Source organism: Corapipo altera, unplaced genomic scaffold (genome assembly GCF_003945725.1).
Source record: "Corapipo altera isolate COAL_440 unplaced genomic scaffold, ASM394572v1 1, whole genome shotgun sequence".
Lineage (NCBI taxonomy): Eukaryota > Metazoa > Chordata > Aves > Passeriformes > Pipridae > Corapipo > Corapipo altera.
In genome coordinates, this window is record NW_020884873.1 from 5081841 (window position 1) to 5098629 (window position 16789).

Genomic DNA, 16789 nt, shown 5'->3' on the forward strand with positions numbered 1-16789 from the left:
TTCAAGATGGGAACTTCTGTGTAAGATTCTTTATTTTTCGGGAAATATATAAAGCCAACCCTGCCCTTCCAAAAAAAAAAAAAAAAAAAAAAAAAAACCAACAAACCATTGACGGGTGCAAAGGCACTCTGGGTCTTCCCCCACCACTAGGTAACCCTCAAAGATGCATCATCCATCAAATTTAGCAAAGCCTGCCTGGAGTCTGAGTTCTCCCCAGGGGCTACCCCATAACAGGGTGGGGGATGTTATTTCCACATCCAAACCGGGCACTAAACAAGTCCTTGTTGAAACTGGTTCATCCAATCCATCCCCAAATTAAGCCTACATGAAGTACTGAGTTGCTTTGAAATGGTTGCACAAAAAATCTGGGTTTGGGAAGCATCCCAGCTCTCTGGGAGAAGGAAGCTAGAGGGAAAGTCAAGAGTTTAAAGCCTCAGTCTATGAGCTCAGGAAAGCTCATTCTGTGCAAGGGGGTAGGGGTAGCTTTGCCAACCCATGGAGGCAAGGAAAGAGGAGAAGAATTAAGAATTGTGGACAGCAGAAAATAGAAAGAAAGGTAAAAAAAAATAGGGGGATTTGTGGCTCAGTCTGATGCTGCCTGTTACCCTCATGGCCTGTTACCCTCATGATAGCATCTCGTCAGAGTTAGGATGTGGCATTTCCTAGAGCACAGATAAGCTTTGTCTTTGCCTGGACTGCAAGGCAGCTCTAAAAGCTGCCCCTTCCCCAGGACTGGTTCCAATTAGTGCTGACTCCACTCAGTGCTGGCTTAGCCCCAGGATTAAAAATCTTCCCGTGCCAATCCCCTCTGACCCAAACACTTCCTGGGACTGATAGGGCGACCAAATTCCCCCCCTTCCTGAACTGGACAGCTTGCTCTCGTCACCCTGAACTCTGGCTCCTGCAGAGGGGAGAGGGGGAAGGGGGTTATGTGACAGAGAGCAGCCCTTCATCCTCCCCAGGAACAAGGAGCCAAGTTCCTCAGACAGCCTTTGCAGGGCCTGGAGCTGCAGCCATGCTGGGAAGTGCCCAGCTGGGATGTTTGGCTTCATCTGCCTGCCCTGGGCAGCAGGGGCAGGCAGCTCTGACACCCAGCTCGTGGTTTTGGGGTACTCAAGATGTCATCACATCTCAGGCTCCTCCCAGTGCCCATGATGGGAATGTGCTCACACTTGTTCTCGCTCCCGGGAGCTTCTTGCATAAAATATGCAAGTATGTGGAAGGATAAGTCACTCTCAGAGCCAGCCATGGAGGTGAGGCCCCGGGGGCAGGGATGTCCTGAGGACTTAATCTGGGCAACTAGAAAACAACAAACCATTGATGGGTGCAAAGGCACTCTCGTTCTTCCCCCACCACTAGGTATCCCCCAAAAATGCATCATCCATCAGCTTCAGCAAAGCCTGCCTGGGATCTGAGCTCTCCGCAGCTCACTTATCTTTGGAAAATGCTGACAGCCTCAGGGGATGAACTCTGCTGCTTAGGGAACACAAAGGGGCGCTGTGAGGACAGGATGAGGCCCCTGGTTTAGTCAACAAGTGTGGGGTCCCCTGTCAGGGACAAACATTTCGTGAGCATCACTTTACAGAGGCAGCTTTGGTGCTGAGAGCATGGGAGAGAGTTTGCTGGCTTGGGAGCAGCCCCAGCCCCAGGGAGGCTCTGGCAGGAGGGGCACATGGAGCCCACAGAGTGAGCAGGCTGCAGCTGCAAAGCTGTTTTGGCAGGAGGAGATGTGTCTGTTACCAGCCCTGGAGGAGACAGAGGGAGCTGTAGAGGAAAGGGAAGGGGCCTGCAGTGTGCACCCGGGAGCCTTTGTACCCCCAGCCTCCTGCTGCTCATCCCCCCACGCCCTCTTTTGCTGGCACCAGCTTTTAAGGATCATTGCTTTGATTTTGTCCTGATGCAAAGCTGCTGAATCAGCAGAACTGAGCAAGTTATTTATTCAGGGACCAGCTGAGCAAGGGCCAAGTGCAAGCTGCCTCCATGCACCTACAGCTGGCACCTTCCAGCACGAAAACAGTACAGCCAGTTCCCGGTTTTGATGCCGAAACCCCTGTGAGAGAGAGCCAAGTTGCCTTTAAACACCTCTCTGTTGGGAGGGCTGCAGCCCCTGCCCCATCTCACATGAGAGATTTAATAAACAGCAAATGGCAAGTGACCTTTTGGGTCCAATATGGATTTGGACCACCGTGCATGAGCTTGAAAGGCTTCCCACTCCTCCAACAGCCCCCGAGGGGGGGGCTCATACCCTGTGCTGCTCAGCATTAAAGCAGCACAAAGGGGAACCACATAGGCTACATCAGTTCCTCTTTTGCAGCAGCATCGCTCCACGGGCTTTACTCAAGGGAAGGCACTGCTTTTAAAGCACAGAGGCTTCACACAAGTGTGGGGGACCAGATTACCTGCCCCCCAAAGCCACGCGGTGTTTTGGGGAGAGAGGCAGGCTTTCCAGCACACCTGGGCTGCAGGAAAACCCACAGCTCACCAGGGACTTCGGAGGGAAAGCAGTGACACCATCGCATTTCCACAACTGGGTTGTTCATAGGCAGACAGCTGTGCTTCAGAACGGGAAATGATCCCAATTAGCTTTCCAGGTGCTCTCTTGTAAATGGATTTCAGGTGGTACAACCGTGTCTGACTGCAGTTCAGGGCTTTGTCTCTGAAAAAAGCCCTCTGTGTTACCATCCCGCCCCCCTCCGTTTCCCCTCACAAAGGAAGAGGGAGACCATCCAGGAGACAAGAAAACACACATACGGCAAGGGTGATTGCTATTTTAAGAATGTACTTTATACAAAATAACCAATTTATATGGAAATAAAATCTACAGACCTCCAAGGATCAAGATTTTAAAAAAGTTCTTTAAAAAAATTACCCAACACACAGTATTAAACTAACTATTGAGGTAACTGTCGCTCTTGGGGAACAAAGGTAATCAGCAGACCAAGACAAAATATACACAATATAAAAATAAATAGCATTCCCCTTTCCAGTATTGACCAGGAAAGTTCACACAACTTTGCAGCAGCAGGAGAGAGAAGAGGATCCCTGACACTGTGCTCTACGGGATGGGGAGGGAGGCAGGGGTGAGAACCAGGGCTCCTGGGCAGCAGGTGATGGGAGAGGTGCAGCACCTGAGCTCCTGATGGGGAAAGAAGCGCTGGGGCGAGCAGCTCCAGCATGAACTCCTTCTTGCACTGAGAAACTAAGGCCATTAAATCCAGCCTTCCATAAATAGCACGGGCAGCTGCCCAGCCCAGTTTCTACTTGAGTCAAAGACAAGCAAGACCAGTCCTTGAGTGTTACATCCCACCCCCAGCAAGGCGTGCCAGTGCAGAACCCCACGCAGGTCAGACCCCCCCACAGAGGGACACAGGCAGAGGTCATTTTCACAGCTTGGTGTGGGAGGTCTCTGCTGCAGCATCAGCTCACCCTCCCGTTGCCCTGGGACAGTTGCAAGCAGTTGACAAGGGCCAGGCTTTTGCCCCATGGCCTCTTAGACCCCTCCCTGCCCAACAACAAAAAACACAGCAACATAAGAACAGCCTCACCCAAAAAAAGAAAGGCCCCCATTTTCTCCTTGTGCCCCCGACAGACAGATTACATTCTTTACAAACTTACAATAATACAAAAAAACCCCAAAAAAACAATGTTACCCAACTTCAGAAAAATGAATGGACATAGTGGCATTGGCTCTCCTGCCTCCCCCAACAATGCCAAGTGAAGCAGCAGTGGGTCACTCTCCTCCCCCAGAGGCATTAAATCAGTGGTCCACCCACCCCTTGCTCCACGGCAGCAACAGGTAACCCCTCTTACATGTGCTCTGCTTTGTGGATGAGGCTCAACTTTACCAGCTTGCTCCCTTCCTCTTTCTGCCTTCCCAAACACAGAAGCAGCAACCAGCTCTCTCAGGGCTACCTAAATTAACCTGCCAGTCTTTGGGAAAGCAGGAATGCGGCACAGATAAAATGCAGGGCCCACAGAAAGCACCTTGCTTCCCACTGAAACTGTGAAGCCCGGCAGCGTGTTTCATAGCCATGCACTCCGTGAAACAGCGTGGGAACATCAAAGTTGCACTGCTGCACATTATTATTGCTTGGAAAAAGATCAGGCAGCAATGTTCATTGATAGATCATGGAAGAGAGACAAGAGTTTTCACAGTTGTACAGAGTATATATTTTTAATCTAAACCCCCTTGGAAGTAGACATGCCAGGACCATGTGCTGGAACCCTGCAGAGGGACCAGGAGCAAATCCTTGTGCTGGCAGAGGGACAGATGTTGCTGTGCCAGGGTGGCAAACCCCAGGGGCACACGAGAGAACACCCATGAGCCACTGAGGACACCTTAATTTCATGAGGAGAGTAAATGTGTTCTCCCCACCTGCTGTCTGTATGCCTGTGCAGAGGAGACAGCTGGCAAGTTCAACCTTCTGCCCTCGTGCTCGCGTGGGCAGTGAGCTTTCATCTCTGCACTTGACAGCAACCGACTGCAGCAAAGCGAGCAGAGGGAAAGAAACTTGAAAGCTAGGAAGCAAGGAGAGGGGAAGTGTTGGCATATGACACAAAAGGGGATCAGAGGACTTTTCAGACTAGAAGTTGAGGCCTGAGCTCCTGTAGCTGCCTTGGCTGGCTTCAGAAAGGGAGATCACTCCTCTGCCGTGCTCCAAAATGTTTGAGGGCACCAGATGTCTGTGTGCCTCCTAATCATTTGATGCCCAAAGGAGTCCTTTATGGCTGTCTGGTCCAACTTTGTTCACAACAAGGGAATTTTACCCACACAGAGCCAGTTCCACTTTTATTTAAAAGATATTCCACTTACTGCCCTTCTGCTAAGTGAGCCAAGTATTTCCAAATAAAAGGGCCAAAGGACAGAGGGGCTTGCTAGAGTCAGTGAAAATCCCAAATAAGCTTCAGCCCTAATTAATCCTTTGTCCCCTCTTCCACTGGTGGACATAGCCCTTGCTCTCTCCTGGATGCACAGTCAACTTTGATATCCATGCTTCAAAAAGAGGAAGACCTTCGCCAAAAGAAATTTAGGCCACTGCTGCAAATGAAGGAAAAGAGCCCTCAGTCAATGTCAAACCAGCAGTGTTAAGTCTACAAAATGCTCCATGGTCTCTCAAATCCTGCATGTGAGCCGAGGCAGGACAGTCACCAAAAAGGGAACAGCACCACATAGCTCACTACAACCTCTGTTTCAAAGGTACACTTGGATGTTATCATCTAGTTTCAAATAAAACCTCTGTCCTGAACCTCCTTGCCTAGGGGTGGACTCAGCCTCGCTCTTGTCATCCTCAGGAGCTCCTATGGGGAGACAGCTGGAAGTGGGTCCCTCCCCAGCTCTTTTTCAGAGCGGGAGGTGGGCAGCAGGCAGAGAGTGAAAACCGGAGCGCGCAGTTCATTATGTGCCGGTTAAAAGCGTTTTCCTTCCGCATGGGCGGCAGGGGTCCTGCCAAGCCCCAGTGTGCTCACCCCCATCTGTATGTTAAACAGGTACAGATGGGGAAAGGCTGGAAGGTCAACGTTTGAGATGCTTTCTCGGCTACAATGAGCACACGCTCTTAAAGCTTGTCACATGGCCTGCAGCTGCAACCCCACTTTCCCAGCCTGCTATCTCAATCTCGGCCTTACAGAAAGGATACGGCTCCCACACACCTGCTCTCCAACAGCCAGCACCCGACTCAAGGCAAAACAGGAATCCTGCAAGAGCAAACTTCTCTGCCACCGATGCACCGCAGTAAAAACTTTTTAAGGGGTTGCCCTGATTAAGTGCAGGCCCAGTTGTGTGGTTGCTCTGCAGTGAGGGGAACCAGGAGTAACTACACCATCACAAATTCCCCTGCTATTCTTCTCCAAGCCACCCCTTGGGATGACACTTCTTTGTCACTCAGTTCATCACCTTCTCTGAAATTCCACAGTTCATACAGCAACACAGTCTTCTTGGAAAAAGAAAGCAGAACAAAGCCATCAAGAACAAAGAAACAGCCCTAACTGAACACAGAGATGCACAAAAGCCTGACAGAGATCAGTGGAGGAAATAAAGGGAGGTTGTTTTCTAATTATACTTTCATTTTAAATGGAGAAGTGTTGAGGTGAGAAGCTTCAGGAGAGCTGCCTCAGTCAGTGGAATGAAAGACAGCCTCTGTGACTAGCTTTCAGATAAGACATCAAGAAGCTGATAGCTCTCCAAGACCCCGAGAAACCACACTTACAAAAATATACACAGGCGATTTGCTTCGGAAAGTCTGCATGGGAAAGTCATTTGGCAGACAACAAAGAATCAGAAGCTCTTCCAAGAAAAGTGTCTCCATGTACTTAAAAGTCACAAATCCAACCAGCTGGGCCTTGAAGCCTCAAATTTACTTTCCCCTTTTGTCCTCTTCATTGCAGGCTGGTGCCTTGGATTGCTACTGAGTGGTTTGGTGGGATACACCATGGAATTTACAGACTGCAAACTTATGCTAAACACAGCTAAAAGTCACTGTGAAGCCTCAGTGACTGCCCTTTTAGTTGAATTGCCTGGGCCTGTCCTACTCTAAGACATCCAAAGCTTCAGAGTCCCTGGGGCAGTTTATAAAGCAGCCTTTGCAAAAGCAACTTGACATCCTGGGAGCTTGGGAACACCACACACCACTTACAAAGGACAAGGTGGTGGGGAGAGCAAGATGCTAAAAAGCCAGTGGCATACAAAGCTCTTCTGAGAATATTGGAAAATTTTGTCATGCTTCAGCATGGCCAACATCATCTTTGTTCTGCGTATTATATAGTCTTGTTTAACATGAAATCCATAATTATAGCAAAATACATCCTCTGTATAGAAAAAGTAATAGCTACAGGAAACTTTGCAAAGTCACCAGCTCAGGATGCTTTCTGAGAAAGGACCAACTGGTAATATATTGTGCTACAACACAATAGCTGGAGGGTGAGACAGAGGGCTTCCAACCAGTGACTAGAATTTCTCTCTATTGTGTTAAAATATTATTTAAGACAGTGACACAAGTATGGCACTCAAAAGCCAGGTTATTTTAAAATGTAGCTGCACTTCTCCTGCACTGCATGCCAACTCATGGCAAAAAACACCACTCTGTACATAAAGAGCTGCCATTTTACTCTCTCCTAAATCCCTCAAACCTGTCTCTTTCATAATATCTACAAAGCACCCCTGTGCAGTATGGCTTGGGAAACCATGAACTATAAAATTCACATTATCTGCTCCTCCCCGTACATTTCCACTGGTGTTCCACCCCACCACTGTCTTCAGAGCCCTGTGCCCTCTGAGGGGTGCCAGTTTTCTGTGATTTGCTGATTGTGCCTAGCAAAATAGAGCTCTAATTTTGGGGGGGGGGGTTCCCTAGACATTATAATAGGAAAACCCCCAAAGCCCCACTTACGAAGAAAGCATTTGTAAGTCTGGAGATTCTGAGCTAAGGTTCCACAACCAGCTCTCCATCTCAGCATGTCCTGTCTTCAGGATAGCTCTATCCCTTGTAGCCCAGCCATTGTTCCCCCTATGCTATATTAGTACTTTTCTAACAGAAACCATCTGTCCTCACAACAGCAGCTTGTTAGTCTCTTTAATAAGAATTACTGACTACATCAAAAGCCATTTACCTAGAAACCCTCCCAGGAGGAGACAGCTTCACTACCACCTGCAAGACAAATCTTTCCCCCCGACTTGCATTATGTCAGGTAAGGGAAAATATCTTCCTGTTGCACACTCCATACAGGTTCCTCGGGGTATCTATCACTGTCTAACACTCCACTGTGCTCTCCAGGCAGACCACAAGCAATTCTTGCCTTTCTTGTTCAGCCTCTGTTTTGGCCTGGGCTTGGTACTCATCTAGACACTGTGACCACCAGAACCATGTTTTCAGTGCCAGTTCCAGCTGAAGTGTGCTTCAGCTTGCTTGGGGACTTTTTACAGCTTCTAAAACCCTCCTGTTCCACAACGTTCACAATGAGCTGAATGAAAGGCACTTCAAATATTTGGGTTGCTGTCTGCGATACAGAGGACAGGCTGAAGTATGGCAGGGATTGTTTGAAGGATCTACATTCACATTTCTAGAGTTTTGAATACTTTGCTACAAGTTATATTTTACCATTTATCTGTTTTTAAATGTACAGTGAACCCAAGATTATTTTACAAGGAGAAGCAACTGCGTTCTTGTTTGTCCCAGGTTTATTGTCTTGAAGAGCAGTTCTAGTAGTTTTTTATAAATATCTACCACTGCTTCAGTATCTCCTTTCAGTGAAGGACCAAGAGCTGCCTTTGGAGCAGCTGAGGCACCTCTGAAAACCAACTACCAGCTGAAGAGCCAGCAGCAAACCCTCAGATACAGGACAAATTCAGAAGAGCCACAGCATAATGTTCTTGGCTGGGGAGAGCAGTCACCCACTTCTCAGTCAAAAGACAACCTTCAGGATCATCTATTCCAGTTTATATCAATCCACCAGTGACAACTGCTCCCTGACAGATGAACACAACTGAAAAGAAAAACCACACCAAAAAAATCACTTTCCTTTTCCTAATGTAATGGTATCTATAGATAGATATTGTAAGTTATTCACATTACACTGACATCTTCCTTTGCAGAGGAGCCAGCTGTCCCAGGCAACTCACTGGTCTAAGCAGCCAGCAGCTACAGTTCACAGGCTGGCTGCAGCAGAGGGTGAGAACTGCAGCTGTAAGATGAATTTTAACTCCTGTTAGGCTTGGAAAACGCCTTGGCCTTACACAGCTCACCAGAGGCAAAAGTACTGCAGCAACAGAGCAGTGAGGCTCATTGGTAAGAGGGCACTAACACAGCAGTCCTTCCATGTTCTAATTATTTCAGGAAAGGGTAATTTCTCATCTTTTAGGCTTTGTGTGCTTCCAAAAGCTTAGGACAGAAGGAGTAACTAGTCAGTCAGATGCTACTTGCCATTTGCTTGAACAGCTTTGCCAGCACGTGGTAGATCTGCACGAAGTGGGACAAAGGTGGTGCAGTCACAGATGTTAAATCCAGCTAAAGATTCAGGTGATGGCACCATCCAAGACAAGAAAGCAGCCAGAAAAACTCTCCAGAAACCTGGAGACAAAGTCCCTCCCCATGTTGGTACCACAGACTAAAGAGCACGCTGCTCTGTCTTCCTTCTGCTGCCACTTGTGCTCTTGCTAGCATACTCTATCAGACACACTGGCACATCCTCCTGTAAACTGCACCACTGTCCCCACCCCAGTGTAACCAGCTGTCTGCCCACTCAGGTTATGGTCCCAGCAAGTCTTGCTGCCCACCCTTGTAGAGTAACAACTCCCCAGCTCTCCCAAGAATAGCCAACTGTATGTGACTGTTAGCTTTAAGATGTGAATAAATGCAGATGGGAGTCTTGCTGAACTCCCTTGAACACCAGTGGTTGTCAAGATGCTGGCATACAGAGTACAGTACTGGTGAGAAGAGCCCCTGCAGACTGTGCACAGGGAAACTGCCACTAGTCCTGTAGGACCTGCTGCTACATCATCAATGAAGACAAAAAAACCACCTCAACTTGAGCACGCAGCCCTCCTGTCCCCCAGCCCCTGAGCTGTGCCACCTTAACACCTGACTTTGAACTAGTGCTTTCTAATTCACCTGCAACTTTTGAATGCCAAATCCAACTCCACAGGCCAACAAATGGCTCACACTGCAGTAATCCTACCATTCCCCCAAGGCAGCCTCTTGCTCCTGCTCCTCAGCAAGCAAGAGTGGTCAGGAAACCTGTGGTACTTTCTGCTTTGCTGCTGCTATGAAGTGAATATAGCCCAGGGTAAGAGAAACGAAGGTGGGGACTTGGCTCCTCTCCTCAAGCAGCAGGGCAGTACAGATTTGCACGAAGTTTGTTCTACTGGATGGGTGCTGCTGCACCCACAGCTGTGCAGGTTTCACCAAAATAAGTCTTAAGATGACCAGTTATGCCATTTTCTGTTTCCTAGAGCACACGGTTCTCCTATCACAAAAAGGCAGGGAGAAGGGTCCTGTACTATCAGAAGGGACAATGCCATGAGTGTCCTGCCCTGGTTTCAGTTCCTGGTCCTGGTTTCCTTGTTCCCCCATGATGACAGGAGCTGGAAGTGCACTCAGGCCCTGGATCCAGAGGGGTGGAGATGGGGGTGAGAAGGGAAGGAGGAAGAAGGCAAGAGAAAGTGGAGGACATGTTATACTCCTGAGCAATTCATGCTATTAAGTCAACCAACCGTCGAGTCATGTCTTGGTTGCAGAGGACAGGAAGGAGGACAGCAAGTCATCCATCACACATTCCCTCACCTCTCCCTGGTCCCCCCTGAACCCCCACCCTATCCTGAAAGATTTCAGTGTGATATGATTGTAAACAGTTAACGATTCCTCCAGTGCTAAGCCCACTACAAGCTGGGCCCACCCCCTCCCCCATTATGTACAATACATTCACCAACAACAGAAATTTATTTAGAAAGGCAACAGGTTAAATTCTGTAAACTGGATCCAGCTCCAAAACACACACGTTAATACTACAAGTAAAATTTCGTCATCGTCCTCTTCCACCCTGAAAAATATACCTGAGTTTAGCAGTCAATGAAAGTTTCCGCCCCCACCCCCACCCTCCCCACCCGAAAATTCCCCCAAACCCTGAATGAGACGCAGTCTCCGGTCACGGAAAGCCACTAGTTTGCGGTGCTCGCCCTGTGGTGGGGAGCCAGCTGCTCGGCTGGCTGGGCCCCAGCACCGCCCCGGGTTTCCAACACAAAAGCCGTCACGGCACCATGTTCCACAGACCCAGGAAGCTACATGCTGCTCGGGCGAGGGCAGGGTGGGAGGAAGGCCTGCCCCTCCTCCTGGGTGTCCAAATCATGTGTGGCTTTCGTCTTCATGAGGTCCTTCCTTCCTCGGACTAGCTCTGAAAGAGGAAGAACAAGGGTTGGAAGCTTTAACTGGCAGCTTTAGAAAGGAGTGACCTCATGATTGCATGCAATCGGTTCAAAGGTAGCACTATCAATCTGCCTAGGTTATGTTTTGCAGTCAGCTAAGACTTTAGAGACATTCCCAACTCCTTTGCATAGCAGTAGTTAATTTCCCAGCTTCCTCCAGTTCCTCCCACTCTAATCAAACACTTTACTCCTTTAACCAGTGGGAAGAGAAAGACTTGCATTTCAGCTCTGCTCTCTCTAGCAGTCCTTACTTGATCCAGAGGCAGCACTGATGGTTTTTGTGATGTCAGATCTTCCCGGGACATTGTTGCTGTAGGCATCTTCGGGAAGGGAACTTGAGCCTGATGCATTTGCATTCTGGAGTCAGGTTGAATGGAGAGAATTTTAGCACATGAATATCAGGAGCAAATCCCTACTCTTGGTTCAAACTACTTCATTGAATGCATACATACAACATTAGCATACAAGCATGCAATCTTGTGTATTCCTCTGTCTGGTTTCTCCCCAAAACACAACCCTTAATCCATGCTACTCCCCCCAAAGGCTTAGCTGTAATCCAAGTTCCCTGAATACTAGAAGAAGGAAGGACTGTCATGCTGTGACGAGGATAAAACAGTAACAATTGAACAGTAAAAACTGAACAGGCAATTTTTGGAGTAGCAGAATTTTCCACTTGGGAAAAAAAACGTGATATGCACAGTCTCAGTGAGAAGCAACTTCCTGTGAGGGAAATTTGACATAGAGAGGAGGAGCGAATCAAGAGGAGGGGAAAAAGAAGGCAGCATTAAAGGAGTTCATAACAAGAGGCCAACTTCCAATTTAGTCAGCTACTCTGCCCCACTATAAGCAAGATGAAATAAAACACTTGCAAAGAAAATGGCAAGAGTACATTTGACTAAGAGATGCACAACCCTGAATTACACATTAACAAAACACTGTTAGATGAAACAAAGTACTGATGTGGGGATGGATGGGGCAGGCTAACAGGCTCTCCATGATTGTTTTAAGGAGATGCATTGAGGCTCTCTCTCCATTGTAGGAGAGCTCTTACTCCAAGGGTCTGAGCCACCTGTTAGACTTTCAGCTTCATTTACCATTTCCTCTGACTTCAAGCCACATCTTTTCAAGGATATCCAACAGTGACTGTCACCCAGGTATCACACCCCCCTCCCACCTTGCCTTCTCGCAGAAAACACAGTCTTACCCCGAGGGTCTATACAAGTCCTGGGGTGGCCCCCCCCATGCCACCTCCACTGCCTCTCTGCTCCATCAGCAAGGCCTGAAAGTGACCCATGTTCTCTTCTCGGCAGCGGTACAGGGGGCCCTCCTGAGAGAGGCCGTTGGCCTGGTTGGAGGCTGGATGGTGAGACGGGTGGGCATTCATGGGTGATCCATACGTCCTGGGCTGGAAGTGACTGGCAGGATGCCGAGATCCATAAGGAGAGCCAGTCTGTAGCATTACCCCATGGGGAGGGAAAGCTGACGGGCCAAACCCCATCCCTGCACCCAGGTGGGGTGGGGGTGCTCCGTAGAGGAACTCCCCTGCTGCCACCGAGCTTTGCCTCTTCGTGGCTGCATTGTGGTTGTCCAAATCAAGAAACTCTTTGGGACTCTCCGGTCTTTCCTGGGGCTCCTCAGACTTCTCATCTTCGGGCCCCAGATCCTGCCCGTCGCTTGGAGAAACCTCTTTGGCACTTGCTACGTCCATGCGGTTGGGAGAGGCCAGGGCAGCGCTCAGTGCCTCGCAGCCCTGCAGGCCGCCGGCGGAACCCCGCTCTGGGAACGGAGCTCTGGCCAGGGGCGGGTGGGCACTGGGATGCCCGCTGGGGCTGGCCTGGGGGTGGAGAGGCCTCTGCCAGTCCGAATATCCCTGTGGGCAGGCGTAGTAGGGCGGTCGCTGGTAGTGGTGGTAGGAAGGTTGAGGCTGTGGCTGGTAAGGATACGGCATTCCCTGGGGGGGCCGGTACCGCGGGAAGACGCCGGGGTGCGCGCTGCCCGGCTGGAAACCCCGTGGAGGAAAATGCTGCGGGTGGGAGGCAGGAGGAGGTGGCTTCCCGCCCATCACCGGGCCAAAACCCTGCAGGCTTGGGTTGATGTGGTACCGCCCAGCCGAATTCGGGTATTCCAGACCGGGCATGTACAGAGGGTGATACTGGTTGGGGGTGGCCCCCATGGAGCCGGCATCCACGCCAGGAAGGCCGGTGCCCTGCCCCATGCAAGGCACAGTCGCTTCGGGTAGAGTCTTGCCCCCACCACAGAGGGGCTTCTCCAGCAGGTTGGCAGCCAGCCCCTTCCCCTCAGTGCCGGCTGCCGGCCCCTCGCCCGCCGCCCCGTTCTGAGGCAGGGGACCCCCTCTTTCAGAGGCAGGCACCAGGTCCCTCACACAGCCCGGGTCGCCGGTGTAGCCACTCTCTGCCGACCATGCACCTTTGCCCTGCCCTGCCTTCAGCTCGCCCTTCACACCAGAGCCATCCACCTCCCCATCTGGGGGCAAGGCACGCCTGGTGCACTCCATGGGCAGCGGGGGCTTGGGATGAGGTAGGAGTTTGGCATAGGCCCCGTCGGGAATGTTGATGCACTGAGCCTTCTCGTCCATGCCTGCTGGTGTCTCCACTGAAAGAGAGAGAAGAAAGTCACACACCGGTCTAATTGGAAATTGTCCCTCTCTGCCTAACACATACACATGCCTGCTCATGCTCTCCCAAAACACACATGCCAAAGAGTAATTCCTGCCAGGTTAACCAGGTCTACCAAACCTCTTTGACTGCTGACCCAGCAGCTCTGCTAAACAAGTCCCTAACATCTGGATGGAGAAAGCATTCCACTTTTAAGTAAATGGAAGAGAAAAAGGACTGACTTTCTAAAGCCATGCAGGTCCTTCCATTGCCAGTACTCCAAAGCCTACTACGTCCTATCGTCCACACAAACCTCTCTACAGGGCTGTTGGAGCATGGCTTCAGGACAACTGCTCTTTTCTGGGGCTGTAGCCTTCCTCCCACATCCATAACACAGTTTTTCCTTCAGAGACTTTTAGCAATTCTGAAGTGCATTTTTTTTTCAAATTTGGGTGACCTTTAGTAGCTGCTCCTTGTGAAAGAGATCTTTTAAAAACTACTCAGGAGGTTGCACCACTCTTGGAAAGATGGCACACACGGGCTAAACCCTCATGCCACAGATGCTCTGCAGTTTGCAAGCCACTGCTAAGTCATACCTCTGACACACAGGGGTGCCGAGGCTGCCTAAAGGAGAGGCAGAGTTGGGAAATACCACAGTGGGGTCCACATGACAGCAAGACAAGAAGTCAAGAGTAGCAGCACTTTGATTTCATGCTGCCTTGCCCCTTCTGGTCACAGAATCATAAAATGGTTTGGGTTGGAAGGGATCTTAGAGGTCATTTAGTTCCAACCCCCCTGCCATGGGCAGGGGCACCTCCCAACAGACCACGTTGCTCAAAGTCTCATCCAGCCTGGTCTTGAACACTTCCAGGGACGGAGCATCCACAGCTTCTCTGGGTAATCTGTGCCAGTGCCTCACCACCCTCACAGGAAAGAATTTCTCCCTAATATCAAATTTAAACCTACCCTCCACAAATGCCATTTGCCCACAGCATGGGCAGAAGCGCTACCACACACCGAGATGCTGCAGAGCTGATCGCAGCCATATTTTAACCAACTGTGGTTTGAAGATGAGAGTACTCTGTCCTGCAATCACTCAACGTCCTTCCCTGGTCTCTGTTCTATATCCAGCAAGTTAAATTATAATGATAACTTTTAAGCAATGCCACACAAGGAAAGAGTTTCCTCTTAGTACAAGGCACACAAGGGATTGATAAAAGATACAAGGGTTTTGATCTCTAGTTTACCAGCTAGAATTAATGAAAAAAAAATTTTTTTGATCTCTGCGTTATTTTGATCTCTACTTTAGGTTTTATTTTTAAGGTTGGGTTTCTCTTTCTTTTTTTAATCTGTAGTTTACTAGATAGAACAGATGAAATTCAACTGGAAAGAAAGTTGTGAGGGCACACATGACACACTGCCATCCCATGTGAACTGATACAGCTGCTCAGGGGCTTTTGGGTAGTCCTGTTGTGCGAAGATTTTGTGATGTTCAGAGCTCACAAGGCAGATGTGCATTTCAGAGGAGAAGCCATACTGATGTACACTTAAAGGAGTATATTTAATATATACTCCTTATATATGTAAGCTGTTTCGCACAACATCTTCTTTCCTTACCTAACTCTCTGCAGATCCCATTTTTATATTAACTCCAAGTGAGCTCTAGAAGCGTCACAGCCTATGCTTTGCACCCCATGGTAAACTGGTAACTTGCAGGCATAGCTGGGACAGAGGGGACTTCTGGCAGGCTACAGTGAAACAAAACAGCCTAGAAAAATCTAAGTGATGGATGGATTAGAAAACATACTCCAATTTATATTAAAAAAATAAAAAAGACGTAAAAGCTGCGTCCCTCCCAAGTATTTAATCAAAATTTGAGTTATTATCTGGGATGTGCAGGCAGTGAAGGTCAACAATACCAGTGGGCACTCAAGGGTTTACCTTGGTTGCTCTCCATCTCCATGGTCTGCCCGGTTGGATCTTGCGAGCTCCCGTTTCCCATGACAGGTTTTGGGGGCTGCACGCCGGCGGCGGAGGCAGCGTGGGCCAGCTGGGGGAAGGGTCCGGGGAGGTGCGGTGGGGGCGGCTGGCGAGGGTGGTAAGGCACTCCCGGCGGGCACACGCGGGAGGAGAGCTGCTGCATGGCGATCATCTCCGGGCTGTCCATCATGGAGTCCCCGCCCTGGCACCCTCTCTGAACCTGAGGCGGTGCCCCAAACAGAGCGGCCGGTGGCTGTGGCATCCTCTGGCCGGCGGCTTTCCCAGGCGGTCGGATATACCCTGAGGGAGGCACCCCGTGAGGTAGGAAATTCGATTGCTCTGTCCACTGGCTGGGAGGCAGCGGCGGCCTCATGGCCCGGGGGTCCATCATATGACCCAGGGTACGGGGCTGGAGCGAGGGCCCTGGCCCCATGGGCGCCTTCTCCTCCGGCCCCATGGCAGCCTGGCCAGTGGGGCCATGGCTGCCATTCCACAGGGCTGGGTGTGCGCGGTTCAGGTACTTGTAGGGTCTGTACATGTGCCCCGGGGGGACCTCCGAGCCCTCCGGTGGCCTCACCGGGGGCCCGTTGTGCCTGGGTGGGAGGAAGCCCTGCTGGAACTGGGCTGGTGGGTAGACGGCGTCGGGTGGGGGGCCGCTGACCCTTCCCAGCTGCAGCGTGCCTGGTCGGGGGCCGAGGCCGGAGACGTGGGTGGGTCCTGCGCACGCCTGCTTCTCTGGAGTGGCCAGCCGGTGCCCGCGGTGCTCGCTCAGTCCCACGGCCGGCTGTGGAGGACACAGGGAGAGAGAGAGAGACACGAGGTGGGTCTCAGTGAGAGCCATCACACCTGTGGGTCCTGGGGTGCTGCAGCGTTCCTTACCTGCATGGCAAAGTGCTGGTGCTGCTGGACTGGGTCTCCAGGATGGGGCTCAGGCACTCGCGGAGAGCCGTACAGCTTCGTGGGATCCGACCCGCGCAAGGGACCAAACGTTCCTGGCACGGCTGGTCTCTGGGGGATGGGGAGGGGTGCAGGGAGGAGAAACAAAACAGCGTGTGAAGCACAAAAAAGCAACAGAAGTACTACAGGTTGGGGGAAGCCAAGGCTGGAGGTACCACACGGATGAGCAGATGGACTTTTTTGGAGATACCATGGAAAACCTGTAGACTCCCTTCTAGGAGGTGACACAGCTCCCTTACCAAAGCCGCTCTCTCACATCCCAGTCACTCACCTCTGCTTTTAGGTTGCAATACACTCACTTGCCACCCAAGTAGTTGGGAGCAAG

The 16789-nt window shown here is 50.4% G+C and overlaps 1 protein-coding gene across 1 annotated transcript in view; it reads right to left on the reverse strand.

The window, feature by feature from the left end:
* Positions 1–7636: 7636 nt before the first annotated feature.
* The window catches only part of LOC113956954 (cat eye syndrome critical region protein 2), a 97182-nt gene continuing 88029 nt past the window's right edge, over positions 7637–16789 (reverse strand). Inside the window, 6 exon segments of the mRNA XM_027664043.1 lie at positions 7637–10881; positions 11164–11269; positions 12117–12151; positions 12153–13525; positions 15469–16291; positions 16387–16515. Coding sequence (XP_027519844.1) covers positions 10876–10881; positions 11164–11269; positions 12117–12151; positions 12153–13525; positions 15469–16291; positions 16387–16515 — 2472 coding nt within the window. The 3' untranslated portion in view covers positions 7637–10875.